The 25054-nt window shown below is 60.9% G+C and overlaps 2 protein-coding genes across 2 annotated transcripts; both read left to right on the top strand.

Annotated features, from left to right (window-relative positions):
* The first annotated feature begins 865 nt into the window (after positions 1–865).
* On the top strand, positions 866–7758 carry SPIRE2 (spire type actin nucleation factor 2). The gene is given in 18 exon segments (XM_030956017.1): positions 866–973; positions 975–1001; positions 1003–1081; positions 3827–3864; positions 4043–4240; positions 4242–4403; positions 4665–4745; positions 4836–5000; positions 5081–5167; positions 5259–5367; positions 5450–5619; positions 5699–5849; positions 5956–6089; positions 6300–6434; positions 6507–6574; positions 6698–6725; positions 6939–7054; positions 7136–7758. Coding segments are annotated over 18 exon segments (2073 nt in total). The 3' UTR covers positions 7353–7758.
* Positions 7759–8221: 463 nt separating this feature from the next.
* Positions 8222–24106, top strand: TCF25 (transcription factor 25). The gene is given in 19 exon segments (XM_030955889.1): positions 8222–8321; positions 8324–8406; positions 9260–9442; positions 10818–10892; positions 12361–12482; positions 13105–13170; positions 14280–14362; positions 14784–14914; positions 17656–17755; positions 18069–18162; positions 18967–19059; positions 19536–19641; positions 19924–20083; positions 21262–21349; positions 21913–22071; positions 22647–22737; positions 22927–23006; positions 23655–23727; positions 23866–24106. Coding segments are annotated over 19 exon segments (2049 nt in total). The 3' UTR covers positions 24028–24106.
* Positions 24107–25054: the final 948 nt, after the last annotated feature.

Here is a 25054-nt window from a genome sequence, read left to right as displayed (position 1 = left end):
CTGCTCTGTGCCCACGCTGGCACTGCCCCTGTCACACACCCGCAATCCACGCCTGTGCCCTGTGCCCACCTGTGTGCCCTGAACCCTGCCCTCTGCACCCAGCTAACCCGGTGTACCCTGCCCTGCTCCCAGCCTGCAGCCTGGGCGGGCCGAGCTGTGCTGGGCCGTGCCACACTGTACTGAGCTGTGCTGCACCGTGCCATGCCATGCCAAGCCATGCCATCGGTACCGAGCTGTCCTGTACTATTCTGAGCTATGCTGTGCCGAGCTGTGCCATGGCACTGAGCTCTGATGTGCCCTGCCGAGCCATGCCGAGCCGAGCTGTGCCATTCTGAGCCATACCACACTGTACCACACCACACTCTGCTGCCCCATCCCATTCTGTGCCAAGCTGTGCCAAACCATACCGAGCCATGTCACACCGTACAGAGCCGTGCTGTAACGTTCCGCGCCACACCGCGCCATACCGTGTCATGCCAGACCGTACCGAGCTCACCGCGCCGTGCCGTGCCATGCCAGGCCGTACCGAGCTCACCGCGCCTTGCCGTGCCGTGCCGTGCCCCACCGTACCGTACCGTTACTGGTACTGGTACGGTCCCAAGCCGCCCGGTGCCCCCGGCGCCGATTCAGCCCCTCCCGGCGGGCGCCTGCGGCGGGGCCGGTGCCGCTGCCGGTGCCGGTGCGGGGGGCGTGGCCTTTCTCACCGCCCCGCCCCTCCCTCCGTGGCCCCGCCCCCGCCGCGCGCCCCGCGGTGCGGATGGGGCTCCGCGGTGGGCGTGGCTCTTTGGGGCGTGTCCCCGTTTGGCCCCGCCCCGTCTCCCCGCCCGGCGCGCCCCGCCCGCGCTCGGCGGTGCGGGATGGGGCGATGGCGCGGGCGGGCGCGGGGCCGCCGCGGGAGCTGTCCCTGGAGGAGGTGCTGAAGTGCTACGAGCAGCCGCTGAACGAGGAGCAGGCCTGGGCGCTCTGCTTCCAGGGGCTGCCGCGCCGCCGCCGCCGCCCCCCGTGGCCCCCGCGCCGCTCCGCACCGCCGACATCCGCCTCCGCGCCGACGGCTCCCTCCGCCTGCCCGCCCCGCCGCACGGTGAGGGCCGCCGCCGCCGGGGGGGGCGGGAGCGGGCGGCGCCCGCGCGGGGGGGGGGGACGGGACGGCACCGCCGAGCGAGGCTTACCGGGGTTTACCGGGGCTTACGGGCACCGGGACTTGCTGGGGGTTACCGGGGGCACCGGGGCTTACGGGCAGTGGGAGCAGGGCACCGGGGTTTGGCGGCACTGGGAATTATCGGCACGGCGGGAGCGGAGCGCCGGGTTTACCAAGGTTTAGCGGGGCTTACCGGCACCGACACCCGGGACACCGGGACGTACTGGCACTGGGGCTTATCGGAGCATACCGACGCTGGGAGCGGGGCACCGGGGCTTACCGGCACCGAAAGCGAGGCAGCGGGAGCGAGGCGCCAGGGTTTACCGGCACTGGGATCCGGCACCGGGGCTTTCCTGCTCCGGAGCCTAGCAGCACCAGGAACGGGGACTTACCGGCACCCGGGCACCAGGGCTAACTAGCACCGGGATCCGGGATATCGGGACTTACCGGCACCGGGGCTTGCTGGTGCAAGGAGCGAGGCGCTGGGGTTTACCCGCACCCATGCTTGCTGGCACCGGGAGCAGCCTACGGTGCTTACTAGCACCGGGATTTCTCGGCACCGGGACCCGGGGCACCGGGACTTACCAGCACAAAGAGCGGGGACCTGGGACCTACCGGCACCGGGACTTACTGGCACCGGCAGGGGGTGCTGCACCGGCCTCGGGGACGCGGAGGGACCAGGGGTCTCGGCAGCGGGGCGGCACCCGCAGTGGCCCCGGCGGGGAAGAACCGGTACCGGAGCGGCAGATGGGCAGAAGTGGCACCGGAGAGGGGGGTCAGGCACCGGCAGCAGGGAGCAGGGCAGGGGGTCACCGGAGAGACTGTGAGGGCAGGGAAAAGGGCCGGTCCCGGCACCGGGGAGCAGGAAGGTGGCACCGGCAGGGATGGGGTGAGCCCCCGGTCCCGGCAAGGGGGCTGACAGCAGCACCGCCGGTATCGGTGCAAGTGATGCCCCGGGGGAAGGGGTGGGCCGGTGACCGGGGGTTCTGGGACTGGTGTAGCCCTGCCCTGGCACCGGCACCGACAAGGTCACCGGCACTGGTGACCCGCTGGAGCCAGGTGTGGGTGTTTGCATGGTCCTGGCACCCAGCGTGGGGCTGAGGACACACAGCAAGGACAGATGGACGGACACATGGACACCCACACAGCACATCCACAGCCCCCGTCACCCACATCTGCACCGCAGGGACCTTGTCCCCACTCCGGGCCCCGGGAGTGGCACAGGGACAGCCCCATCCCCGACCTTTGCCCTCCCTCAGGTGCCTGCGCTGCCAGGTGTGGCTGTGGCGGTTCCCAGTGCCACCGGCTGCCCGCCAGCAGTGACACCGGGTGGCCGCACACCACGGGGAGCACCTGGAGCACGGCCAGCGCCTCCACCCCACAGCGAGGCCGGCGGGGATGGCTCCTGGCGCCGTGGGGTGGCTGCGTGGCCTCGCCCACACTGGGCAGGGACACTGCGGGGTCACCGTGTGCCCTCGGTGCCGGGGGCCGAGCAGACACCGGGGTGCATCAGGTGCCTCCGTGCCCAGGACAGGGACACGCACAGGCATGGCACGTGCCCCTGGCAGCTGGCACGGCGTGGCCACACCGGCTGCACTGGTCCTGCATGGGAATGGCCCCACGCCCTGCCCTGAGCCACCGCAGGCACGGAGACAGTGTCACCTGCCAGTGTCACCTGCCAGTGCCACCTCCTGCTCCCAGGTTGCTTCTGTGCCAGCCTGAGCCACCTCCCCAGGGATGAACCAGTGAAGCCTTCACAGAAAAGCCTGAGGCTGGGAGGGCTCCGGGTGCCTCTGGGTGCCACTGCAGGCGGTGGCACAAGCCTGGCACGTGGCTTTGCAGCTCTGCCAGGGCACAGGGCTGGGTCGGGGCTGGGTGAGCCAGCAACACCCTCTGGAGCTGCTCCAGTCCCCCATCCTATGGGAATTCCCCCTCAACTGTGCCCCAGTGACAGGCAGGAGCTGCTGGGACTCACTGGGTGGCATCCCAGGGGCTGGTACTGCCGTGGGAGCTGGGCACAGTCCAGGACATGGTGTTTGGATGGGTTTGTTTGTGGTACCATGGCAGGGCCACACTTGTGCTGCCTTTCCTGCTCATTCCTGGCTTGCACACGGCTGGCACATCCTGGTGGCTGCCGCATTGATCAGCTCAATGCAGAGCTAATGATGAGGGAAGCAGAGCCGGGAGCCCTGGGGACGCTGCAGAGGCCACTTGTGTTCCTTTCCCTGCAGCTGCCAGGAGGGCTCAAGCTGCCCACATCGTGTCCTGGGCTCCCTGTGTGTGCCATGCTCCTGCCAGTCCCCACACTGCCATGCCTGTGGTGCCCACACTCCTGCTGTCCACACTGCCAGTGCCCACATCCCACAGGGGTGCAGGGGGCATCTCCTCATGCACACAGAGCTCTCAGCTCCCTCCAGCCCCGGCCGTGAGGGGTACATGGGTGCTTGTGCCCCCTCAATGTGCCCTTTGGGAGGCTGTGCCAGCCTGTCTATAGCAGGGCTCAACGTGCAGTGCCCACTGTCCCTTGGAGCCATGCCCTGGGACCAGGAGGGCACAGATGAGCCAGGGAAGGAGGGAGGAGCAGGGGAGGTGTGAGCAGCTCAGGGTGGCGCGGGTGGGTACCACATCCCAGGGTGGGGTGGGGCGCTCAGCACGGGGCCGTGTGGTGACTCTGCCCTCCTCCCGCAGACCTGCCCGCGCTGCTGACGCCCTCTGCCGAAGCCCAGGTACGTGGGGGCCGGTGACCCGCCCCGTGTGCCATCCCGGCCCGCTGCGGGCTGGGCACGACCGTCCGACCCCCTCGCCCGGGGCTCGCAGGTCCTGGGACGGGACCCAGCACCGAGGAGGGGCCGGGGGCAGCTGTGCCAGCGCGCCTGCTGTCCCCTGCCGGTGCTGTCCCCGCAGATGGTGCAGTCGCTGGGCTTTGCCGTGTACCGGGCGCTGGACTGGGGACTGGACGAGAACGAGGAGCGGGAGCTGAGCCCGCGCCTGGAGCAGCTCATCGACCTGATGACCAACAGCGACTCCGAGGACAGCGGCTGCGCCACGGCCGACGAGGGCTATGGGGGGCAGGAGGAGGAGGAGGAGGGCGGCGAGGGGCCGCGCCCGCTCCGTGCGCACCTTCGGGCAGGCCATGCGCTGCTGTGCCGCCCGCCTGGCCGACCCCGCGGGCGCCCCGGCTCATTACCAGGCTGTGTGCCGAGCCCTCTTCGCTGAGACCGTGGAGCTCATGGCCTTCCTCGCCAAGATCCGCGACGCCAAGGAGGTGAGCCTGGGTGCCCGCTGGCACCACGGCCCGGCCGAGGAAACCGCCTGCAGTGACGAGGGGCTGGGGAGGCTGCAGTGCCCCCTCTGCCCATCCCAGCCAGGGCTGCCGGTGCCGGTGTTTGGCCTGCAGCCTCTCCCAGCCTGCTGTGCTGGCTGGGAATCAATCGGGGGGCACCTCAGTGCTGGAGCCCCATGGCACAGTCCTGGCTGGACCTTCAGCGCCGCCAGGACAAGGTGACAGCATCTCGTGTCTCAACAGCTGCTGCAGAAGCTGAAGGAGGATGAGGAAGAGGAGGAGCGGCCGGCGGCGGAGCTGGGCAACCTGCGCAACACAGACTGGGTAGGGCAGCGTGGCCGGGCACGGGGCTGTGCTGGGCACGGGGCTGTGCTGGGCACAAGGGGTGCTGACCCCGTGTCCGTGTGTCCCCAGGCCCGGCTGTGGGTGCAGCTGATGCGGGAGCTGCGGCACGGTGTGAAGCTGAAGAAGGTGCAGGAGAAGCAGTTCAACCCTCTGCCCACCGAGTACCAGCTCACGCCCTTCGAGATGCTCATGCAGGACATCCGTGCCCGCAACTACAAACTCCGCAAGGTCATGGTGAGCGTGGCACCCGTGCCAGCCCCCCACCCTCCATCCTGCCCCTCTCCAGCCCAGCACTGACCCCCTGCCCTCCCCAGGTGGACGGAGACATCCCCCCCCGGGTGAAGAAAGATGCCCACGAGCTCATACTGGACTTCATCCGCTCCCGGCCCCCCCTGAAGCAGGTGAGTGCCAGCACCGGGCCACCTCCCTGGCATGACAGTGTTGGTGGGTCCATGAGTGCCACCCCTGAGGTCCCATCTGTGCACCCCACAGGCATCAGAGCGGCGGCTGCGGCCGCTGCCCCAGAAGCAGAGGACGCTCCATGAGAAGATCCTGGAGGAGATCAGGCAGGAGCGGAAGCTGCGGCCCGTGGAGCAGAAAGGTACCGATGTCCCAATGTCCTTGGGGGCTGTGCTGTGCCACCTGTGTGCCATCCCCACGGCGCTGAGCCCGTCTCTCCGCAGGGTACAGCTCCCTCCCCTGCATCCCCCACGCCTGCGCCGGCCGCCTGAGCTCCAGCTCCTGCCTCGAGCTGTCCCTGTGCCCGGCCAGCGCCATCCCCGCGCGCCCGCGGCCACGCGTCCTGCTCAAGGCGCCCACCCTGGCCGAGATGGAGGAGATGAACCTCTCCGAGGCAAGGGAGAACTGCAGAGGTGGGGACACACGGGGGGTGCCGGGGTGCCCTCGGTGACACAGTGCCCATGGCCTTGCAGGACGAGGACTCTCCGGGCACGGAGGCGCCGCTGAAGCGGGATCGCTCCTTCTCGGAGCAGGACCTGGCACAGCTGCAGAGCCAGCTGGGGGGGGACCAGGCTGTGCCCCGGGACCCAGAGCCGCTGCAGCCCGAGCCCCGGCCCCGCTCAGGTACTGCCGGGGGTCCCCATGTCCCTGTCTCCAGGGGTCTTGCCTGTCAGCGGTGGTGGCACCAGGCAACACGTCCTTGCCACGGCCTCCCTGTCCCTCCCTGCAGGCTCTGTCCCTGCCAGCTGCCACCCGCTGCCAGATGGCCCAGCCCTGCCCCGGGCTGCCCTCGGCGCCGTGGAGGAGAGGCCAGAGGATGGATCTAGTGCTGCCCCTGCCAGCAGCTCCAAGCACCTCTGGCTGGTGGGTCCTGGGGACACCAGGCAGGCATGACCATGGGCACACGGCAGCCTGGCACGAGGACACATGGTGGCTGGGGGGTCCTTGTGCCAGGGATACTCTGTCTGTGCCAGGGATGCTCTGCCAGTGCCAGGGATGCTCTGCCCAGGCACAGGAGTGCTCTGGACCGTGCCCTGTGCCACAGCGCAGTGTGACATGCCCCCTGTCCCACAGGAGTTCAGCCACCCTGTGGAGAGCCTGGCCCTGACTGTGGAGGAGATGATCAACGTGCGCAGGGTGCTGGTCAAGGCTGAGATGGAGAAGTTCCTGCAGAGCAAGGAGCTGTACAGCAGCCTGCGGAGAGGGAAGGTGGGAATGGGGATGGGGGGCTGGAGGGACTGGGGGCCCACCCACCCCCAGCTCACCCTGCCCTGCCCACAGGTCTGCTGCTGCTGCAGGGCCAAGTTTCCTCTCTTCTCCTGGCCCACGTCGTGTTTCTTCTGCAAGCGGTGAGCACTGAGCTGTGCCATGCTGTGCCAAACTGTGCCATGCTGTGCTGTGTCACGGGCTGGGAGGGCAGCAGCAGGGTCCCCACAATGGGCCCTCTCACCCACCTCTCTCTGTGTCCCCAGGTCTGTCTGTAGCTCCTGCAGTCTAAAGGTAAGGGACAGGCTCTGGGCAGTGCCACTGTGTCCCTGTCTCTGCCCCTCACCCTGCCCCTGTCCTGCCCCATCCCATTCCACTCCTGTCCCACCTTGTCACTGTACCTATCTCTGAGCCATCCCTGTGTGCCCTATCCCTATCCTATCCCTGTCCTATCCCATCCCTGTCGCTATCCCTGTCCCGTCCCGCCCTGACTCCCACATTCCGCAGATGAAGATGCCTTCCAAGAAGCTGGCTCACATCCCCGTCTACGCGCTGGGCTTCGAGAGCCTGCCGGGCTCGCTGCTGCCCAAGGCGCCGCCGCTGCGCCGGAGGGAGCCCTTCCAGTGAGTGCCCGAGCCTTCCTCCCCGCTCCCCTCCTCCTCCTGCTCCTGCGGCGGGGGCTGACGGGGTGCCCTGTGCCGCAGCTCGCTCTCGGGGCCGTGCTGGCGCCGGGTGGAGGAGGAATTCCCCCACATCTACGCCCAGGGCTCGGTCCTGCGCGACGTGTGCTCGGACTGCGCCGGCTTCGTGACGGACGTGGTGAGCTCCAGCCGCCGCAGCGTGGCCGTGCTCAACGCCAGCGCCGCGAACCGGCGCCACGCCAAGGCGCGCTCCCTCTACAGCGACGCGTGGCTCCCGTGAAGGAAGGGCCGGGAGCCCCGGTGACGGTCGCCGCGGGGGTGCCGGTCACCCCGGCCGGCACAGCTCCCCGATGTACATATATACATAGGATGGATACACACAGCTTCTATATTTATATACGTTATGGACCAAGGGGCCGAAGGACCCGTTCCCGCTGTCCCTGCCATCCCCTCGTGTCCCTGCCGCCAGCCCCGAGGGGACGGATCCTGCCGTGGGACACCCGCAGCCCCCGGGAGGACGGATCCCCCTGCGGGGCGGCTCCTGGGGGACGGATCCTGCCGTGGGACAGCCGCAGCCCCCGCGTTCCCCGCTTCTGTGCCAAGCCCTGGCTGTGCCGGGGTGCCCGGTGCCCTGGGCCGGCATGGCTGTTCTGTACGTCCCCTCCATAATAAACCCGCTGGGCTGCCCTGGGGCCGCGTGGCTGCTCCTAAGTGCGCGGGGGAGCGGGGTAAGGGTGCTGCGGGCCGTGAGGGGATCGGGGACGGGGGCACTCCGTTTCAGCGTGCGCATCTCCCACCGCCATCCCTCTTCCCTCCGGGCTGTGCCCACCCGTGACCCCACACAGCACCGTGGAAACACCGCGCTCCCCACTCCCGAGCGCTCCCAGCCGCGGGCCCAGCCCAGCCTGTGCCCCGGCACCCACCCGTGCCCCGGTTCCCGGTTCCCGTGTCCCCGTGCCCGGTTCTCCGTTCCCTGTTTCGCCGCTCCGGGACGCATTTCACGCGCGGAGCGCCACGGAGATGGCGGCGCGCAGGGGGCGTGGCCTACTTACCATCAGCCAATGGCTGCGCGCGGCGGGAGTGGGCGGGGCCGGCGCGGGGCGGGCGCGCAGGCGCAGTGCGGGCGCAGGCGCGCAGCGGGCGGGGGCGATGTCGCGCCGGGCCCTGAGGCGGCTGGGGGGGGAGCAGCGGGGCCAGGAGGGGCCGGGGCTGGGCGAGCTCGGCCTCGGCACCGACCCCGGCCCGGAGCGCGCCGGGAAGGGGGGCCCCCGCCAGCCCCCGGCAACCGGCCCCGCGGGCCGCCCCGCGCCGCCGTCAGCAATCGCTTTGAGCTGGTGAGGGGGGGCAAAGCCGGGGGGGCCCGGGGTGCAGCGGCTGGGGACAGCTGGGGGGGCAGGGACTGGGGGACAGGGACTGGGTGGGGACAGTGACTGAGGTGGCATCTGGGGGACGGTGACTGGGGGTGACAGCTGGGTGCGCAGTCGGGGACATTGCTGGGGACACTTACTTGGGGACAGCTGAGGTGACAGTCACTGGGGGTGGCTGGAGTGACACTAACCTGGGGGCAGAGGCTGACCGGCTTTGGGGGTCACTGGAGGGAACAGGGGGGCAGTGACTGAGGGGGGCTCACAGTGGGGGTGGCAGGGGTGGCAGTGTGTATGGCAGTGGTTGGGGTCAGTGGTTGGGGTGGCAGTGGTGGGTCTGGGTGGTGAGTGGGAAGGGTGGGGGGCAGCAACTGGGGCTGAACTGGGAGAAAGGCCTGCGGGGTCTGGGTTTGTATGCTGTCAGAGCTGGAGTGGTGAAAATGTTTCTAGGAGCATCCCTGCCACCTTCGCAGCACTGCAGGACCCCAGTGCTGGGCCCTGCTGGGTCCTTGGGGTGACAGGGCCAGTCCTGCTCCCCAGACACCTCCTCCAGCCCCAGCCATTCCCTGTCCCTCCCCGAGGCCTGGCTGTGTGAGCATGGGCAAGGCTGGGTTTGGGAGCTCTCCCAAGGGCAGAGCAGAGTCCGTGATGTGAGGGGACAGACACACCATGGGGGTCCTGTGCTCCCCTCCACGTGCGTGGGACTGTCCGGGCAGCCCCTGGGTGACACGAGGGGTGTCCAAACCTCCCTCTGTGTGCAGGAGGAGTGTTGGAGCAGATCCCTGGGGAATGCTGTCCCTGCAGCCTGTCCCTGTGTTTGCAGATCCCAGCTGAGGAGTCGGAGGATGAGGCGGCGGCCGGAGAGGAGCGGCTGAGCGAGCAGGACCCGGCAGGAGGGAGCCCCGAGGGCAGCAGGGACAGGAGCCAGCAGGGGGCTGTGACCCCTTCAGAGACACACGGTGATGGACAGAGAGAGGGGCAGGAGGCTGAGCAGCCAGACAGAACGGTAACTGCTGCCAGGGACGTGCACCTCAGCCTGGGAACTCACCCCTGGGGAGGTGGGCACGGTGGTGCTGGGGGCTGGGTTTGTGTAAGGATCCAGAGGGGTTCTCCAGCTGCAGAGAGAGACGAGGCACCCCAGGGAGGTTGTGCTGTGTTCACATTGTGCTGTGTCCACGTGAGCACTGAGGTCAGGCCAGGGAGGAGTGGTCTCAAGGAGGCATTTGTTTTGGAACAGGAGATATGAGGACTTCAATAGTGTCAGCTGAATGCTGAACCTCTTCTTGCCCGTAGTGATTTGTTGTCATTGGATGTCAAGATTCCTCCTGTGGTCTGTATCAGCCCAGAAGTGCCTCCTTGCAGGATTCTGTAAGGAAAGGGGCATTTAATTGACAATTTCCCATGGCAAGGCCTGCCCAGATCTCACCAGAGAAGAGGGTTGGGGGAGCAAAGGGGGTTGGCCCCTGGTCTCACTTGTTTGCTGTGCATTTGGGGTTTGTGTCCCTGGTTTGGGTGGCAGGGGAGCAAAGTCCTCTCTCTGTGTGCATTCCAGCCGTGCCAGTGGCCTCTGCCAGCCCAGGGGCTGTGGGTGCTCTGGGCAGTGTGTCCCTGTGTGAGCAGTGGCTCCAGGGGTCCTGGCCTGGGGAGTTGGCTGTGCCAGCACTGCAGGACACGCCTGTGGCTGCTCCCAGAGCTCCAGGCAGGACATGGGAGTCCTGGGCAGGCAGCTGCTGCTCCTGGGTGGAGCCAGGACAAGGCTGGGAGCAGCCTGGTCTAGTGGAAGGTGTCCCTGCTTCCTCAGGGAATAGGAACTGGGTAAACTTTGAGGTCACTTCCACCCCAAACCATTCCATGATGCTGTGATCCCTTGCTGAGTTACCTGCTAGACCCTGGAAATGTGCTTGCCAGCTGTGCCAGGCAGGTTAGGGAATGCCCCCAGCATCCTGAGCTGGAGCAGCTGAATCTGTGGGGAGAGGAACTCTGGCACTGGGACCTTTGTCAGGTGTTGGTTTCTGTGGAAATGGGACTGAAATTGGGAACTGTCCTGCACCCTGGAAAAGCAGAAATGCAGCTTATCCTGGGCACTGAGAGAGGCTGAAGCATTTCCTCCACACCTGGCACAGCTAAACTTGTTTCTCTTCTGATTTTGTAGCCTCAGACATTGATGTGAAAGTCAGCTGAGGTTTAACCCTTTGTGAATCATTGGTGCTTTCCTCCATTTTCTCCATGTGTCTTGATTTCCACCCACTAACAAACACCAATGGGTGAATTTTGGTTTAATTTAAGGACCCTCAGTGTGCTGATCCCTGTGGGAAATGCTCTTCTTCCCATGGAGCTGGCACCCTTGGGAATGCTGACAGCTCTTGCCTTTGTCTTTGCAGCTGGCAACGAGTAACAAGCCACGGAAGAAAAAAAAGAAAAGGAAAACCAAGAAAAATTCAGCAGGAGAGACTGTGGTATGTCTGTGTGTGTGTTCTGAGTCAGGGACCAGGCTGGTTCCTCCAGTGGGGCTGGCAAAGTGGGAATTCTGAGGGGACTGTAGGAGAGAGTCAAGGCAAAAAAAGCAGTTTCAAAATTTAAAGTTAAAGAAGCCTCTTTAGGATTGTGGAATCCTGGAATGGTTTAGATTGGAAAGGACCTTAAAGCTCATCTCATTCCATCCCCCTCCATGGGTAGGGAAACCAGTACTGGGGACCCCAGAGCTGGAAGTAGCAGATGGACTAAAATAATTATCTCCCTAATTCAGTAGGAGTGAGGTTCAGGTGGGAGCTGCTTTTCTGGTGAGGTTTGAGTCTGAACTGTCCACAGAATCCTCAAGGTTGGAAAAGAACTCCCAGATGGTGGAGTCCAACCTCCCTGTTCCCTCCAGGGAGAGTCTTTGGTCACCATCCTGAGCCACTGGATTCTGGAGTGAAGGGCTAAGCCATGACAGCAGGGATGCTGATTCCTCCTCCCTGGGAATGCCACTCAGAAGTGAGTTTCTGAGGTGGAGAACCCTCTTGGAGAGCCTGTTTCCTTTCCCAGTCCAGGAATACTGAGCAGCAGGGGGACGTGTGCCAGCTGGAGGCTGGGGGGACACCCAGGCCCAGGCAGTGAGGGATAATACAGCCTCTGTTCCAGCACTTCCATGCAGAGCACATTATCCCTTTCCTGTGTACACTCCACGCACAGGGGCTAAATTTAGCTTGAAAAGGCAGCCTGGCAGTGCTGCTTGGGTGTCCTGAATGGAATTCTGTGTTCCACCCAGGGACATCATGAGGAGGATGGGCAACAGGCACGTAAGAAATGTGTCACTTGTTGTTTGTTGGGGGAAAATGGAGGGAAATCAGGGTTCAAGTGTTATATAACTGTTGGATGTGAGCAGCTGGATGGATTCCTGGGGTGGTTGGAAAATGGGGAATGGGAGACTTGGATTAAAGTCATGTGAGTGTTTGAGACCTTGTCATGAGGCTCACAGCAATACCTTGGTGTTTCCATGGACAGTAGGGGGTGCAGGCTGGTTATTTAAATAATTTAAATGTCTTTGGACAAGGGCCTGGAGTGTCAGGACAAGGGAAAATGTCTTCCCACTATCAGAGGGCAGGGTTATATGGGATATTGGGAGGAAATTCTTCCCTGTGAGGAGAGTGGTGATGCCCTGGCACAGGTGCTCAGAGCAGCTGGGGCTGCCCCTGGATCCCTGACAGTGCCCAAGGCCAGGCTGGACAGGGCTTGGAGCAGCCTGGGACAGTGGAAGGTGTCCCTGCCCATGTGACATGGATCATGATGAGCTTTAAGGTCCCTTCCAACATAAACCATTCTGGGTTCTCTGAGGAGCCAGCAGCCCCTCACCCAGGGAGGCAGCTGGGTGTGATCTGTGCTGGGTGACCTGCCGGCTGCTGTGGCTCAGCCTGTGACAAAGGCCTTGGCTTTGCCTTTCTGAAGGAAGACAACGACCTGGAGGACATCGAGAGCCTTCTGGAGAGGATCGAGGACCCCCGGCTGGCCCCGCAGAGCCAGGGCGGGGTCAGCACCGACAGCCGGCCCCTGCTCTACGTGGAGCACAGGTACTGCTGCCTCCCACCCGGCTCTGGTTGGTCTGAGGGACATCTGCTCCCTGAGGAACGGAGCTGGGACCTTCCCAGTGTGACCAGGCCAAGAGCTCCACACCGTGATTGAAAGAGTTGGGATGGTTGTGCACATCCCTGCTCCTGTCTGCTCCTGTGGGAGCTGAGTTTGGTTCTGATGGGGATTCTCTGCTGCCAGGCCTGCTTGCAGTGGTGGCAGGACCAGGTTAGTCTCCAGAGGGACCTTCCAGCCTCAGAACTTCTGCAGAGGTGCCAGTAGCCCTGGTGTGTGAAGCTTGCCATGGGATTCACTTGTGCTCCCGAGCCCTGGCTGTTCCCAGGAACATCCCAGCCAAGGCTCCAGCTGCCCTGGAGAGGGCAGCAGCAGAATTCCCCAGCTCTGGAGCAGGGCAGGAAGGAAGCCTGTCCATGGAACAGGGCTTTCCCTTCCAGTGCTGGCAGTTTCAGTCTCCTTTCTCCACACTGTGTCTGATCAGTGAGGAGTGTGGGACAGTTTGGGGGTTTTCCAGAGACACTTTGAGGTGCTGAGTGTTGATGGAGAGACTTGAGTGTCGCACTGTTTAACCGATGGAGCTTTTCTTTCTTCCTTCCACCTTCTCAGAAACTTGAATCCAGAGAATGAGTTGAAGAGATACTTTGGAGCTCGTGCTGTGCTCGGGGACCAGAGGTTAGTCCAGAATTTGGTACTAAATCCTTTCCAAATCCGAGGAGGTGTGTCTATCCTGCCCTTGGCAGGGTTCATGGAGTCCCCAGTGCCACACCTGGGCAGGTAATCCCAGGCTCAGCATGTGTTAGTAGTTGGTTATTGGGGCAGAGGAATATTTTCTGCGGTATGTACAAGGTGGGGAAAGACTTCTCCAGGCTTTTACTGGCATTTGTTTTTTCTTTTGCTCCTCTCCCCTCTCATTTATTTCCAAACCACCTTTCAAAGTCCTTTCACTCAAGTTCACAGAGTGCAGGCACATAGATTTTGTGTGTTTGTCCCTTGTTGCAATTCCAGAGCCTCTGGGCAGAAAGTGAACCCTGAATGCTTTCAGCATCTCATGCCCCTTGTATCCAGGGGCCCAGGGAGCCTGTTGCCCCATGGGTGTGATGTCTCTGCATTTATCCACTGCACTGTGCTCACTGTCATCCACAAAATCCCCACTTCCATGAGCTGCTTGGCAAACCAAGAATGGTCTGAGCTGAAGGAGGGACAGAGTCTGTGGAGGAGCATTTGGTGCTGGAGGAGGAAACTACAGTTCCTTGGGATTGTCCTGTGCAGGGCCAGGAGATGGGTTTAATAATCTGTGTGGATCTTTCCACCTCAGCATAGTCTGTGATCCCTTTCTGAGGAGGTGTGGCTCCCTCGGAGTAGCCTTGATCCTGAATTGCTCCTGAGCCAATAAATTGTGCATTTTCGAGTACAGCTTAAACTAATCCAGTGGACATTTGAAGGCCCTGCTGGGAAGAGAGATGAGTCAGAGGGATGTGGGGCTCTCCTCATTGGACCTGGGAAGCTGCACAGAGGCAGCTGAGGGTTTGGCAAGGATAAAAACAGGGAGAGAAGCTCTGGAAGTGGAGCTGCTGGAGGCACTGGCTGGCCTAGATGGTGCACATAAGGCAAAGCCTGAGCACAGGTGTGTTGTGTCTTGGGGGCAAACACAGAGCTCTGGGCACAGCTCTGTGTAGCTCTCTGTGGGGAAGAAATAGGACCTCATTTTCCCCTTTAACATGGTTTCATCCTCCTCCTGCTGTCAGTGCAGAGGAGCTGTGAGCTGTGTGTTCCCTCCCCAGGCCGAGGCAGAGGCAGCGGCAGTACGTCCGCAGCATGTGGCTCACAGCTCCCAAGAACACCTGGCCACGCTACAGCAAGACAGGTGAGGCCTTTGGGGCTGCCTGCTGCCCTCTTTGGGGCTGCCCATGTGACATGGGTGCTGCTCAGGGCATGGAATCTAAGAGGGACCTGCTCCTCAGCTGGTGGAAATACACCTGCTTCAACAGAGAGCTCTGTGGAGTTGGACCTTATGATTTGGGTTTGTTTTCCCCTCTTTTGGGGGTAGCAGGGCATGGGTGCTTCCATCTTAGCAGCAGAATTGCTGAGTAATCAGAAGTATCCCTGAGGAGAATGAGCAGCCTGGGCTTTTTGGGTGGGTTTGAGACTTGGGCTCATGGGGTGGGGGGGGAAAGAGTGAAATTCTCTGGGAGTTTCCAAAACCACATGTGTCTGTAGACCCAGTGATGCTGTGAGAGAGCAGAGGAGGTTCTCTGGGGTACCCAGGTCTCCCCTGCACCCTGCAGGTATCACCATGCAGCTGCTGGACACGCGGAGGGGGGTGCAGCACTTCACCTTCGAGCACCACCGTGAGTACCAGCAGGTGCAGTTCAAGTTCCTGGACGCTGTGGAGTCCATGGACCCCAACAACATCGTGGTACGTTGGCTTGGTCCTGCTGTTCCCTCCTGTGCTCCTGCAGCCCCTTTCCCTGGGGAGCTGGGCTGGTGCATTCCAGTGGAATCGTTTGGGTTGGAAAGGCTCTAAGCCAACTGTTCCCCCAGCACTGCCGAGGCCACCCCAGCCCCTGTCCCCAGGTGTCACATCTACACAGCTTTTAAACCAATCCAAGGATGGGGAATTCACCCCTGCTCTGGGGCCAGGGCTGGACAACACTTCTGGGGAAGGAATTGTTCCAGATATTCAACCTGAATCTCCTCTGCCACAGCTTGAAGCTGTTTCTTCTTGTCCCTGTTCCCCTGTTCAGCAAAACCTGACCCCCCTGGCTGTCCCCTCCTGTCAGGGAGCTGTGCAGAGCCACAAGGTTCCCACTGAGCCTCCTTTTCTCCAGGCTGAGTGCCCCCAGCTCCCTCTGCTGTTTCTGGTGCTCCAGTCCCTTTTCCAGCTCCATTGCCCTTCCCTGGACATGTTCCAGCCCCCTGATGTTTGTGTTGGGGTGAGGGGCCCAGAACTGACCCCAGAGCTGGAAGTGCCCCAGCAGTACCAGCACAGGGGATGGGCACTGTCCTGGTGCTGTGGCCACACCTGGCTGACACAGGCCAGGTGCCCACCTGGGATCCTGTCCATCCACTGTCTCCTGCACCCCCAGGTCCTTTTCCAGCCACTTTTCCCCCAGCCTGTTTCATCCATGGGGTTGGTGTGACCCACAAGCAGGACCCAGCATGTCGCCATGTTGTCCTTCGTCCCTCTGGCCTCATCCCCTTGATCCATCCTGTCCAGATCCCTCTGCAGAGCCTTGGATTATTTATTTCCAGGCTTGTTTGGGCTGTTAGGACTTGTTTGGCCAGTAGAGCCCTGTGTCCCTCTGTGTGGGGTGAGGCAGCACTGGGTGTGAGCTGGGCTGTCACCTGGTTAACCAGTGACCTCCTTGGTGCAGAGGAGGGCTGGTGGCTGGTGGCTGAGCCTTGGTGGCTGTGCCAAGCACGTGCCAGGTCACCTTCTGAGAGAGGAGCCCACAGGAACTGTCCCTTTGGCTGCAAGGGGGGGAACAAAGCCCCCTTGTCTCAGGTCTTAGCTGGGAAAGGAGGAATATTGTATAAACCCATCGTGAACTGGCAATCCAAACTAACAGCTGTTCTATTTATAAACTCCTGCAAGGATGAAAAATCTGTCTTTTCTTGGTATTTCAGCAAAACAGGCTTTTGTGTGGGGAGTCCTTCATGCGTGTCCGAGCTCATTAAGCTGTATGGTAACATTTATAGTTTGGAGTGATAAGCAACAGCAAAATTGCTCTGCACCCAACTAAACCATAACTGAGAGATGTTTCTCTGAAAGGTCTGGCCACATGAGCTGGGATATGTGCCCTGGAGATGTTCTTCAAAGAGCCCATTGTCTGCTAAATAAAGTTTACTTCCTTCTGCTTTCCCACCCTCGGCTCAGGGCCGTGGGGCTCTCTCCAGGTCAGCAGTTCTGCCTGGATTGAGGGATTTGGATTAAGTGAGCCAAAGTAATTCCTGTGCAGCAGTGAGTGTCCCAAGGACAGCTCAAGCTCAGTCCCCCACACAGAACAGGCTTTCCATGGTGTTTTAATCTGGAAGCTCTGACCCTCTCAGGGGATTGGGCTGAATTTGAGGACATTTGTACAGCCTGAAGTCTTCCTCTTTTCTGCAAAGGGTAAGATCTAACAGAGGTTTGGCAATTCCAGACAGTTTTTTCCATGGTCACCACTGTCCTGGCATAGCTGGAGCTCAGCTCTGCCTTGTTGCTGTGGTTGCAGCACATAAAGCATCACTTTTGGGGAGCCTCTTGTTCAGTGAGTGTTTTTTCTGCACTTGCTGGTAGGTTCAAAGGTCACCCTTGGTGACCTTTTCTTGGCTTTTTCCCATCACAGAGCTCCATGTCCCCCCAAAAAGTGAACTGGAAAGGAGCTTAAGAGTTTTACCCCTTATGGAAGAGGTTAAGCATCAGGCAAGTGGCTCCAGGCTGGGCTGGGCCAGCCTGGAACATCCAGTCTTTGTGTTGTTGGTGGTCCCACAGGTCCCCACCCTGCAGATGGAAACTTTTGGAGCTTTGGAAGCTTTATGTTTTCAGTTTTAGGAGAAAAAAAAACTCCCCAAACTAAACTGTGAGAAGATTTGTAGCTTCAGTATTTTTTACTGAACTGAGGTTTTAGGTACTTGAGAAAAGCCTATTTGTAATATAATTAGTGAAGTGAGAAACTTCTCTTCTGAAGCCTGGAAGTAAATATTTATTTATTATTGTTATCCATTACTACTGCTGATTCCTGGATTTGTAATAGATGTGTCCAAATGTCCTCTCAATTTCCAGAGAATGTAAAACTTGATCGAATGCTCAGAACTGTTGAGGGATAGATAAAAACCCCAAACCTGTGACAGTGCCTGCATCTCATTCTGTCCTTTCCAAGGAAATGGAGGAGCTGGGAGACATCTGGAGGAGGACAGTGAAGATGAGCAAAGGCCTGGCATGGGCTCTGCTGGAAAAGCTGGGAGGGAGCTGCCCAAGGGAGGCTCCCATCCTGAACGTGGTGGGGACAGAGCTCCCTGTGCCCTTCCAGCTCAGGGATGGATCTGGCAGGGTGGGATTAAGGGAGCTCTTGGCATTGTGTGTCACACAGCTGGCTGCTGGCAGGTACCTGGGTCAGTGACCGAATTCCTGAGCCCCTGGCAGTGACCCAGAGTGTTTGCCATGCTCTTGTGCAGCTGCTGCTCCAGATGAACCCCTACCACGTGGACTCCCTGCTGCAGCTCAGCGACGTGTGCCGCATGCAGGAGGACCAGGAGATGGCCCGGGATCTCATAGGTAAGCGTGAGGTGAGGAGCAGATGTGCTGCTGTGAAATCCTTCCCTGGCAGGGGCACTGGAGGGCAGGAGCTTGGCTTTTCCTGGACCAACCTCAATCCCAGAATGGTTCCTTTTCCCACCCAGAGTGTGATCTAATGTGGAAGTGCTCACTGCCCTGGTACCTGTTGCCACCGCATTGTGTGAAGGGACTGTGCCTGGCTGGGCTGGGAACGAGCTGGTTTCCTCTCTTTGGGGCTAAAGGGAGTGCTGGGCAGTGCTGTGCTGGGCTGGTGTCCCTGTCCTGTGCCTGACACTGCCCTTGCTGTCCCCAGAGCGGGCACTGTACAGCCTGGAGTGCGCCTTCCACCCCGTGTTCAGCCTCACCAGCGGGAGCTGCAGGCTGGACTACCGGCGCCCAGAGAACAGGTGAGCAGGGCTGGGCACCAGGGGGGCTCAGCTGGAGCCCCTTTGGCCACAGCCAGCCAGATTCACACTGCTGCTCACCCAGGGAGACCCCTGACTGTCCCTTCCTGCTGGGGGCTCCTGGGATGGTGCTGGAGCACAGGCAGCTCGTGCATGGAAGCTTCTGCACAAAGCATCCCTTTTCCCAAGGGATACCTTCCTGCAGTAGGAACTGTCCCTCCCTGTCATATCCTCCTCATGCCATTAGTACCCCTCAGCCCAAAATGGTCACAAAAATCCTTGCTGTGTGTTTCCAGCCATCACTCCCAGCACTCACACTCCTCCCAGCCTGGATCTTTATGTAACTCCAGCTCTGCAGCTGCTGGGAAAGGTGACTTTATTCTGGGAATTTTCCAGTCAGCTGACCCAAGCCATCTCTCCCAAACTGCTGTACCTGGAGGGTGCTCACATTTCAGTCCCTCTGGCTGACATACTTTGTGCCATCAGTGACCTGTATCACCAGTTCAGGTGTTGGGCCTCCCCACTCTGTGTCACTGTCCCCCCATCCCTGGGACAAGGCGAGATGTGGACTTGGGGGATTTACTTGTCCTGGTCCCAGTCTCCAGAGCGGGTTGTGAGTTTTCTGTCCCTGTTCTTGCACAAAAAGATAACAAAAACAAGAGATGGGGGGTCTGTGGCACCCCGTGCCACACCACAATGTGATGCTTGGGGGTGTGGAGCTCTTGATGACTGTGTCCCTTATTTTGAGTGGCACAAAATACTTCTTTCCACATCTGGCCTCTCAGTCCTGCTGCTGTTCTCATGCAGGGCTTTCTTCCTGGCTCTCTTCAAGCACCTGATGTTCCTGGAGAAGAGGGGCTGTCCCCGCACTGCCCTGGAGTTCTGCAAGCTCATCCTGAGGTAGGTGCCTCCACCGAGGGTGGAGTGTCTGGGTTTGGGGGGGACAGTCACCCCAGACAGGTTCTGCTGCTCCTGGGCTTGGTATGGGCTCATCATCCCCCTTAAAGCTGCGTGGATCTGTGCTGGGGATGTGCTGGTGCCCGTGGAGAGGTGATGGGTGAGGAGGGGCCCTGGGTGGCCTGTGACTGCCAAACTGTGGCTGAGCTTGGAGGCTCAGCAGAGCAAAGTGTGGTGGTGGCTTCAGCCCACTCAGTTTGTGGCCACTGATCCTCCTCCTGGGTGGTGGCAGGGGACTGTCCCCTCTGTAGGGACACAGAGCACCACTCTGTCATCCTGCTGGCTGTGCAGGATGTGTTCCTGTTCTCTCCATTTGCTGAGTCACTGGATGTCACTGGGAGAGGCTGTTTGACTCGGAAATCGGGGCAGCTCTCTCAGCTGTTGTGACACTGAGCTTATTCTCTCCCCCTGCTCCCAAGCCTTGATCCTGAGGATGACCCTCTCTGTGTGCTGCTGATGATCGACTTCCTGTCCCTGCGGGCCAGGGAATACTCCTTCCTGACCCGCCTCTTCCAGGAGTGGGAGGTGAGTGGCCAGCAGGTGAGGGCATGGCTGCCTGGGCTGCTCCCCACCAGGTGAGCCCTTTGGAGGGGGTCTCACAGCCCAGCTGCCAGCCCAGCGCCATTGGAATGATCCATAAAGGCTGTGCTGCTGGTTCCTGTAATCCTTGAGTCCTGCAAATAGTTGTGAGAGCTCAGAATTGCTCACTCAGCTGTGGGGGCACGGAGCCAGCGGCTGGGAGCTCACTTAACCCCAGCAGGCTGCACAGCATCACTTCTCGGTACCTCTGTGTCCCTGATCCTGCAGAGTCACCGGAATCTGTCCCAGCTGCCCAATTTTGCCTTCTCGGTGCCACTGGCCTATTTCCTCCTGAGCCAGCAGGAAGAGCGCCCGGAGCTGGAGCGGAGCCAGGCCCGGGAGCGAGCAGCCCAGCTCATCCAGCTCGCGCTCATCATGTTCCCAAGCGGTGAGTCTGTCCCCTCTGGTGAGGCCATCCTCAGCGAGGGCTTTGTCACTGTCCTCCTGGGACAGCCGGGGCTGCATTCCCGGCAGGCAGGGCTGCATTCCCAGCAGGAATTTGCCAAGGGCCTGTGGGGAGGGAGCCCTGAGTCAGAGCGGAAGCAGTCGGGCAGAACAGCAGTGCCTGTGCCCAGTGTGCTGGGGAGAGTGCAGCTCTGGGCTCCTCACCCCAGCACAGACACCGAGGGGCTGGAGCCTGTCTGGGGAAGGGAACAGAGCTGCAGAAGGGGCTGGAGCATCAGGAGCAGCTGAGACAGCTGGGGGGCTCAGCCTGGAGAAAAGGAGGCTCAGGGGTTCCTTCTGGCCCTGCACAACTCCCTGACAGGAGGGGGCAGCCAGGGAGTCAGGCTCTGCTCCCAGGGAACAGGGACAGGACAAGAGGAAACAGCCTCAAAGTTTGGTATTTGGGGCAATTCCTTCCCCAGAAGTGTTGTCCAGCCCTGGCACAGCTGCCCAGGGCACTGGTGGAGTCCCCAGTCCTGGAGGGACTGTGGACATGGCGCCCGAGGACATGGGTTAGGGGTGGCCTTGGCAGTGCTGTGGGAGTGGTTGGGATCAATGATCTTAGAGGCTCTTCCAGCCTTTCAGTTCTGTGGTTCCATGATTCTGCCCACCCTCCCCAGAGCAGCCAATGCTCCTCCAGCAGCAGTGGTCAGGGGTGAGCAGGCTGGGGGAGGGTGAGAGCTGGAATGTTGGAGCAGGGAGATGTCTCACCTCCTCGGGGCTGCCCAGAGCAAGGACAAGCCAGTCTCCTTGGCTCTCCCTCCGAGGCACAGCTCTGTTTTGGATGTGCTCTCCCCATGGGTGCCCATCACTCTCCCTTTCATCCTGTGGGTGCTGCTGTCCATGAAAGGAGCACACAGCCCTCAGGCCCAGGGGAGGGTGTGTGCAGCAGGAAGAACCAGCTCTCCAACAGAGATTCAGTTTGTGGGGGCTGGAAACATCTTTTAGGCTGCTCGTTGGGGTGACTGAAATAATGCCCTTGTGAGCACAGGGACCAGCAGTGTCCTCACCCCCTCCTTGTGTCCTTGTTAGTGCCTCAGGGGGTTCTGGCCCTGAGGAGTGGAGGGTGACCCCACCCCACACTGCCCCTTATCAGACAAGTTCTCTGCCTTTGTCTTGCAGTTCTGATGCCGCTGTTGGATCACTGCAGTGTGCAGCCCGATGCCAGGGTCGCCTCCCACCCCTTCTTTGGGCTGAATGCCCAGATCAGGTAAGGCCTGGAGATGCTCTCAGCAAAGGGAAGCGATCGATTTTGCCAGCGGCGGGGATCTTGCATGCTCAGACAGCTAATGCAGAGCTTGTTTGGGTTCCCTGAGCAGGCTCATTTGGTAATGCCTCATTTGATAGTCCTTTTGATAATGGATTTCCATAATGGCCTCTGGATGGGGCTGACAGACCCACCTCAGCTCAAGGTGGACGGGTCAGGAGTTCAGCCCAGAGCCTGTTGGTGTGTGCAGGCAGGGAGGGTGACACATGTGTCCTCCCAGGGCAGGCTGTCTCCAACCAGTCTGCCTTCCCTGGACACGTGGTCTTCCTCAGCGTGCGAAGGCTCTCCCTCAGGCCAGGGCAGTGTTTCCTCATTTCATGGCTCTGCTTAGCCTAAAAATAGATGGAGGCAGAAGTTCTGGTGGAGGTGGATGGCAGTATCCAGGCAGGAGCCTGCGAGTCCTCTCGTGTTCGCACGCCGAAGGCCAGCACAGAGCTGAGCCCTGGCCATGCCGTGAGGAGCAGGAGGAGGAGGAGGGTGCCGTGAGTAACAGCCCTCTCCCACAGCCAGTCGCCCGCCCTGAACCAGCTGACATCCCTGTACGTGGGCAGGACACACGCCCTGTGGAAGGACCCGGCTGTCATGGCCTGGCTGGAGCCCCACGCCCACGAGGTGCTGCGCATGGTGGACGCCCGGGACGCGCTGGTGCAGGAGGCCGAGCACAAGTGAGCACAGAGGGTGCAGGGCAGGGTTCCTGTGCCAGGGACAGAGTGGGACAGAGGGTCTGTCCTGGGCAGCAGCAGTTCCAGTGTCTGGGACAGGGCTCAGAGCCCCACAGCTGCTGGTCTGATGCCAAGGTCACAGCATGGAGCCAGGAAGGCAGTGGCTCTTCTGTGCTTTTCACAAATGGGAATGTAGAGCTGAACCTGCTGCATATCCTGCACTGCCTTCCCCAGGCTTGGCTGTCACCTGTACCCTGGAAACATCCTGGAGAGGGTGGAGGGATGGCCTGGAAGGGCAGGGATAGCCACATAGGGCAGGTGAGAGCTTAGGAACAGTGCTGAGAAACAGGAGAGGGCTGTCAGGTGTCCTAAACCAAGGTCAATCTGCTCATTCCTGAGCTCTCTGCTCTTTCTCCAGAGCTCAGCAGCTCCCACCCCCTTTGGCTTGCTCTAAGCCAGCTCCATCCAATATGGCCTTGTGCCCCAGAGCCAGGGAAGCTGCTGACACTGTGCCTGGAGCAGCAGAAATGGGAATGTGCCTGCTCAGGGCTCACTGCTCTGTCCCCTCCCCGTCTCAGGAGGAAGATCCGGTACCAGAGCGCTCCCAGGAACATCTACCGGCACATCATCCTCTCGGAGATGAAGGAGGCCACGGCAGCCCTGCCTCTGGTGAGGGGCCTGATGGGCCACAGGGGCTGTGGTGGCACTTGTGTCCCTGCTGAGCCCGTCCTTACCCCTGTCACTCATGGCTTCTGTGGGCACCCATGTTTGCTGCTGCTGGATGCACAGCCTTCATTCCTTCCTTTCTTCTTCATTCCTTCCTTTCTCCTTCATCCCTCCTTTCTCCTCTCCCTGCAGGAGGTGACCTCCCAGCCAGTGATGGGGTTTGACCCCCTCCCTCCTCTGGATTCCATTGTTTCCTACACCCGCCCAGAAAGGTACCACCTCCTGCTCTGGCACAGCCAGCCGTGTTCCCTGCATGCCCTCCGCCCCAGGCCAGGCTGGGCACTCGGGGCTGGCATTTCCTCCATGGCAGAGGAAGAGCTGTGGTGCTCCAGGCAGGCAGAGCTACAGGCTGGACTGGTCCTGCTGCTTCCCATGGTGGTCACCACTGGACATTCCCAGCCATAGGGCAAAAGACAGGGAAAACCCAGGCCGTGGCTGACTGGGAGGGTTTGGGGTAAATGGAAATTTAAATACAGCCAGTCCTGGTGTTGGGGTGATGCCATGTGTGTGTTCCACACCAATCCACTCGGGGCAGAGCTGGTAGGATCATGGAATCCTGGAATGGTTTGGGTTCAAAAGACCTTAAAGCTCATCTCATTCTACCCCCTGCTATGGACAGGGACACTTTCCAGTAGACCAGGCTGCTCCAAGCCCCTTCCAACCTGGCCTTGGTTGTGCTCTTAGTGACTGGTTTGCTCAGAGTTGCCTGAATTCAGAGTCCCATTGGAACTCCCCAGTTCCCTCCCTCAGGGCTGGTTCCAGCAGCACCATGGTTCTGGTTCTCCCAGCAGCTCCCACATCCCAGTGGGGAGTCACAAACTGAGCTGTACCTTCACCATGGTGCCACTTGTGTTTTCCAGGACGAGCCATCCCTCCAACGAAAGCACTTTATCCCTCTTCTTCCGCTCGCTGTTGCCAAATTTTAACTTGCAGGTGAGTGCAGGCTGGGATTTGGGTGCACCGTTCCCCTGTGGTGTTCCTGCTCCAGGAGCCACTGCTGGCAGCAGCCTGCTGCTGGTTTGGCCCTGGTGCTGTCCCTGTCCCTGGCTGCACCGTGCTGCTCTCTCGCAGGGGGACATGCGGCACGACGGGGACGACGAGGCCGGGGCGGCGCAGGACCTCAACCAGGGGGTGAACCGGCTGATGGCGGCCATGCGGGACATGCTGGCCAACATCCAGTTCCAGGAGCCCCCCCGCGAGGACAATCCCGAGGGCGATGGTGACTGGGATTGAGCCGGGGCGTGCCTCCCTCCCCAGAGCCTCTCTGTCACCCCCCATTTGTGTCGCACTCCAATAAAGTCACACAAACGGACTGGCTGTGGGAATGGGCTCTCCTGAGGAGGGGGCTGCATCCGTGGCGTGGTCTCCATCCAGGGAGGGGGGCTGAAGCCACAGCCACGGGCCTTGTCCAGGGCCTCTCTCTCAACGGGGGACAAGGGCTGTCTGAGCATGTCCGAGCTAATCAACAGCAGCTGTCCCTTGTCCCCATGGCAGCTTAGTCCCCTTCTGGCCTCCTCTACACACAATTTCCATCCTATTCCCCTCCCTGTTCTCCTGGCTCTTGTCCTTAATTCCCAGAGGGCTTTTACTGCCCTCTTCTTCAGCTCCTTTGTGCTTCCCGTAGCCTGGAGCTTCCTTCCCTCCACAAAATACGCTGCACCCCCACTACACTGAACCTTCCAAAGGTCTGAGAGTCCCCCGTGCCACTAGAATTGTGCAAGGAGCAGCTTTTTCAGCCTTTTGTTTATGTTTGGAGAAGAAATCTTGCCCCCTTCTTTGTTTGTCTCTCCTTTATTCCCTCACCTTCACCTAGAGCAAGGAGCAAGGCAAGCCACAGTAAAACCTTAGCTCATCCTTGTTCCCGTAAAGCTTTTTTCCCTTTTTTGCTGAGTAATGGTGAATACATGGAATAAATCCCTGTTCCTGCTGTATTGCCTCCCTGGGGGATGTAGCTGGGCTGGGTGTGCAGACCCTGAGTCTCGAGCCAGCCCGCCCCGGCTCCATTCCCCACTGGTACATCCAAATCCCATGGCATCCCATCCCCGTAATTTGGCACTGGGGCAGCCTGGGCCCCCCTGCCCGGTGTGTGCAGCTGTGCCCTTTCCATCCCTGCCACAGGGAAGGGCTTCCCAGCGGAAGTGGGCACCCGTGGGAGCGGCCTGCCCGCGGAGCTGTGAATGGCTCTTTGGCAGCCCGCGGCTCCAGGCATCAACACGGACCCAAGGCACATGATGGTCAGCTGGGCCCTGTCCCCGCAGCC

This window comes from Camarhynchus parvulus, chromosome 11 (assembly GCF_901933205.1).
Source record: "Camarhynchus parvulus chromosome 11, STF_HiC, whole genome shotgun sequence".
Lineage (NCBI taxonomy): Eukaryota > Metazoa > Chordata > Aves > Passeriformes > Thraupidae > Camarhynchus > Camarhynchus parvulus.
Note: the sequence above shows the minus strand (reverse complement) of the source record. Positions and strands in the feature narration are given on the sequence as shown.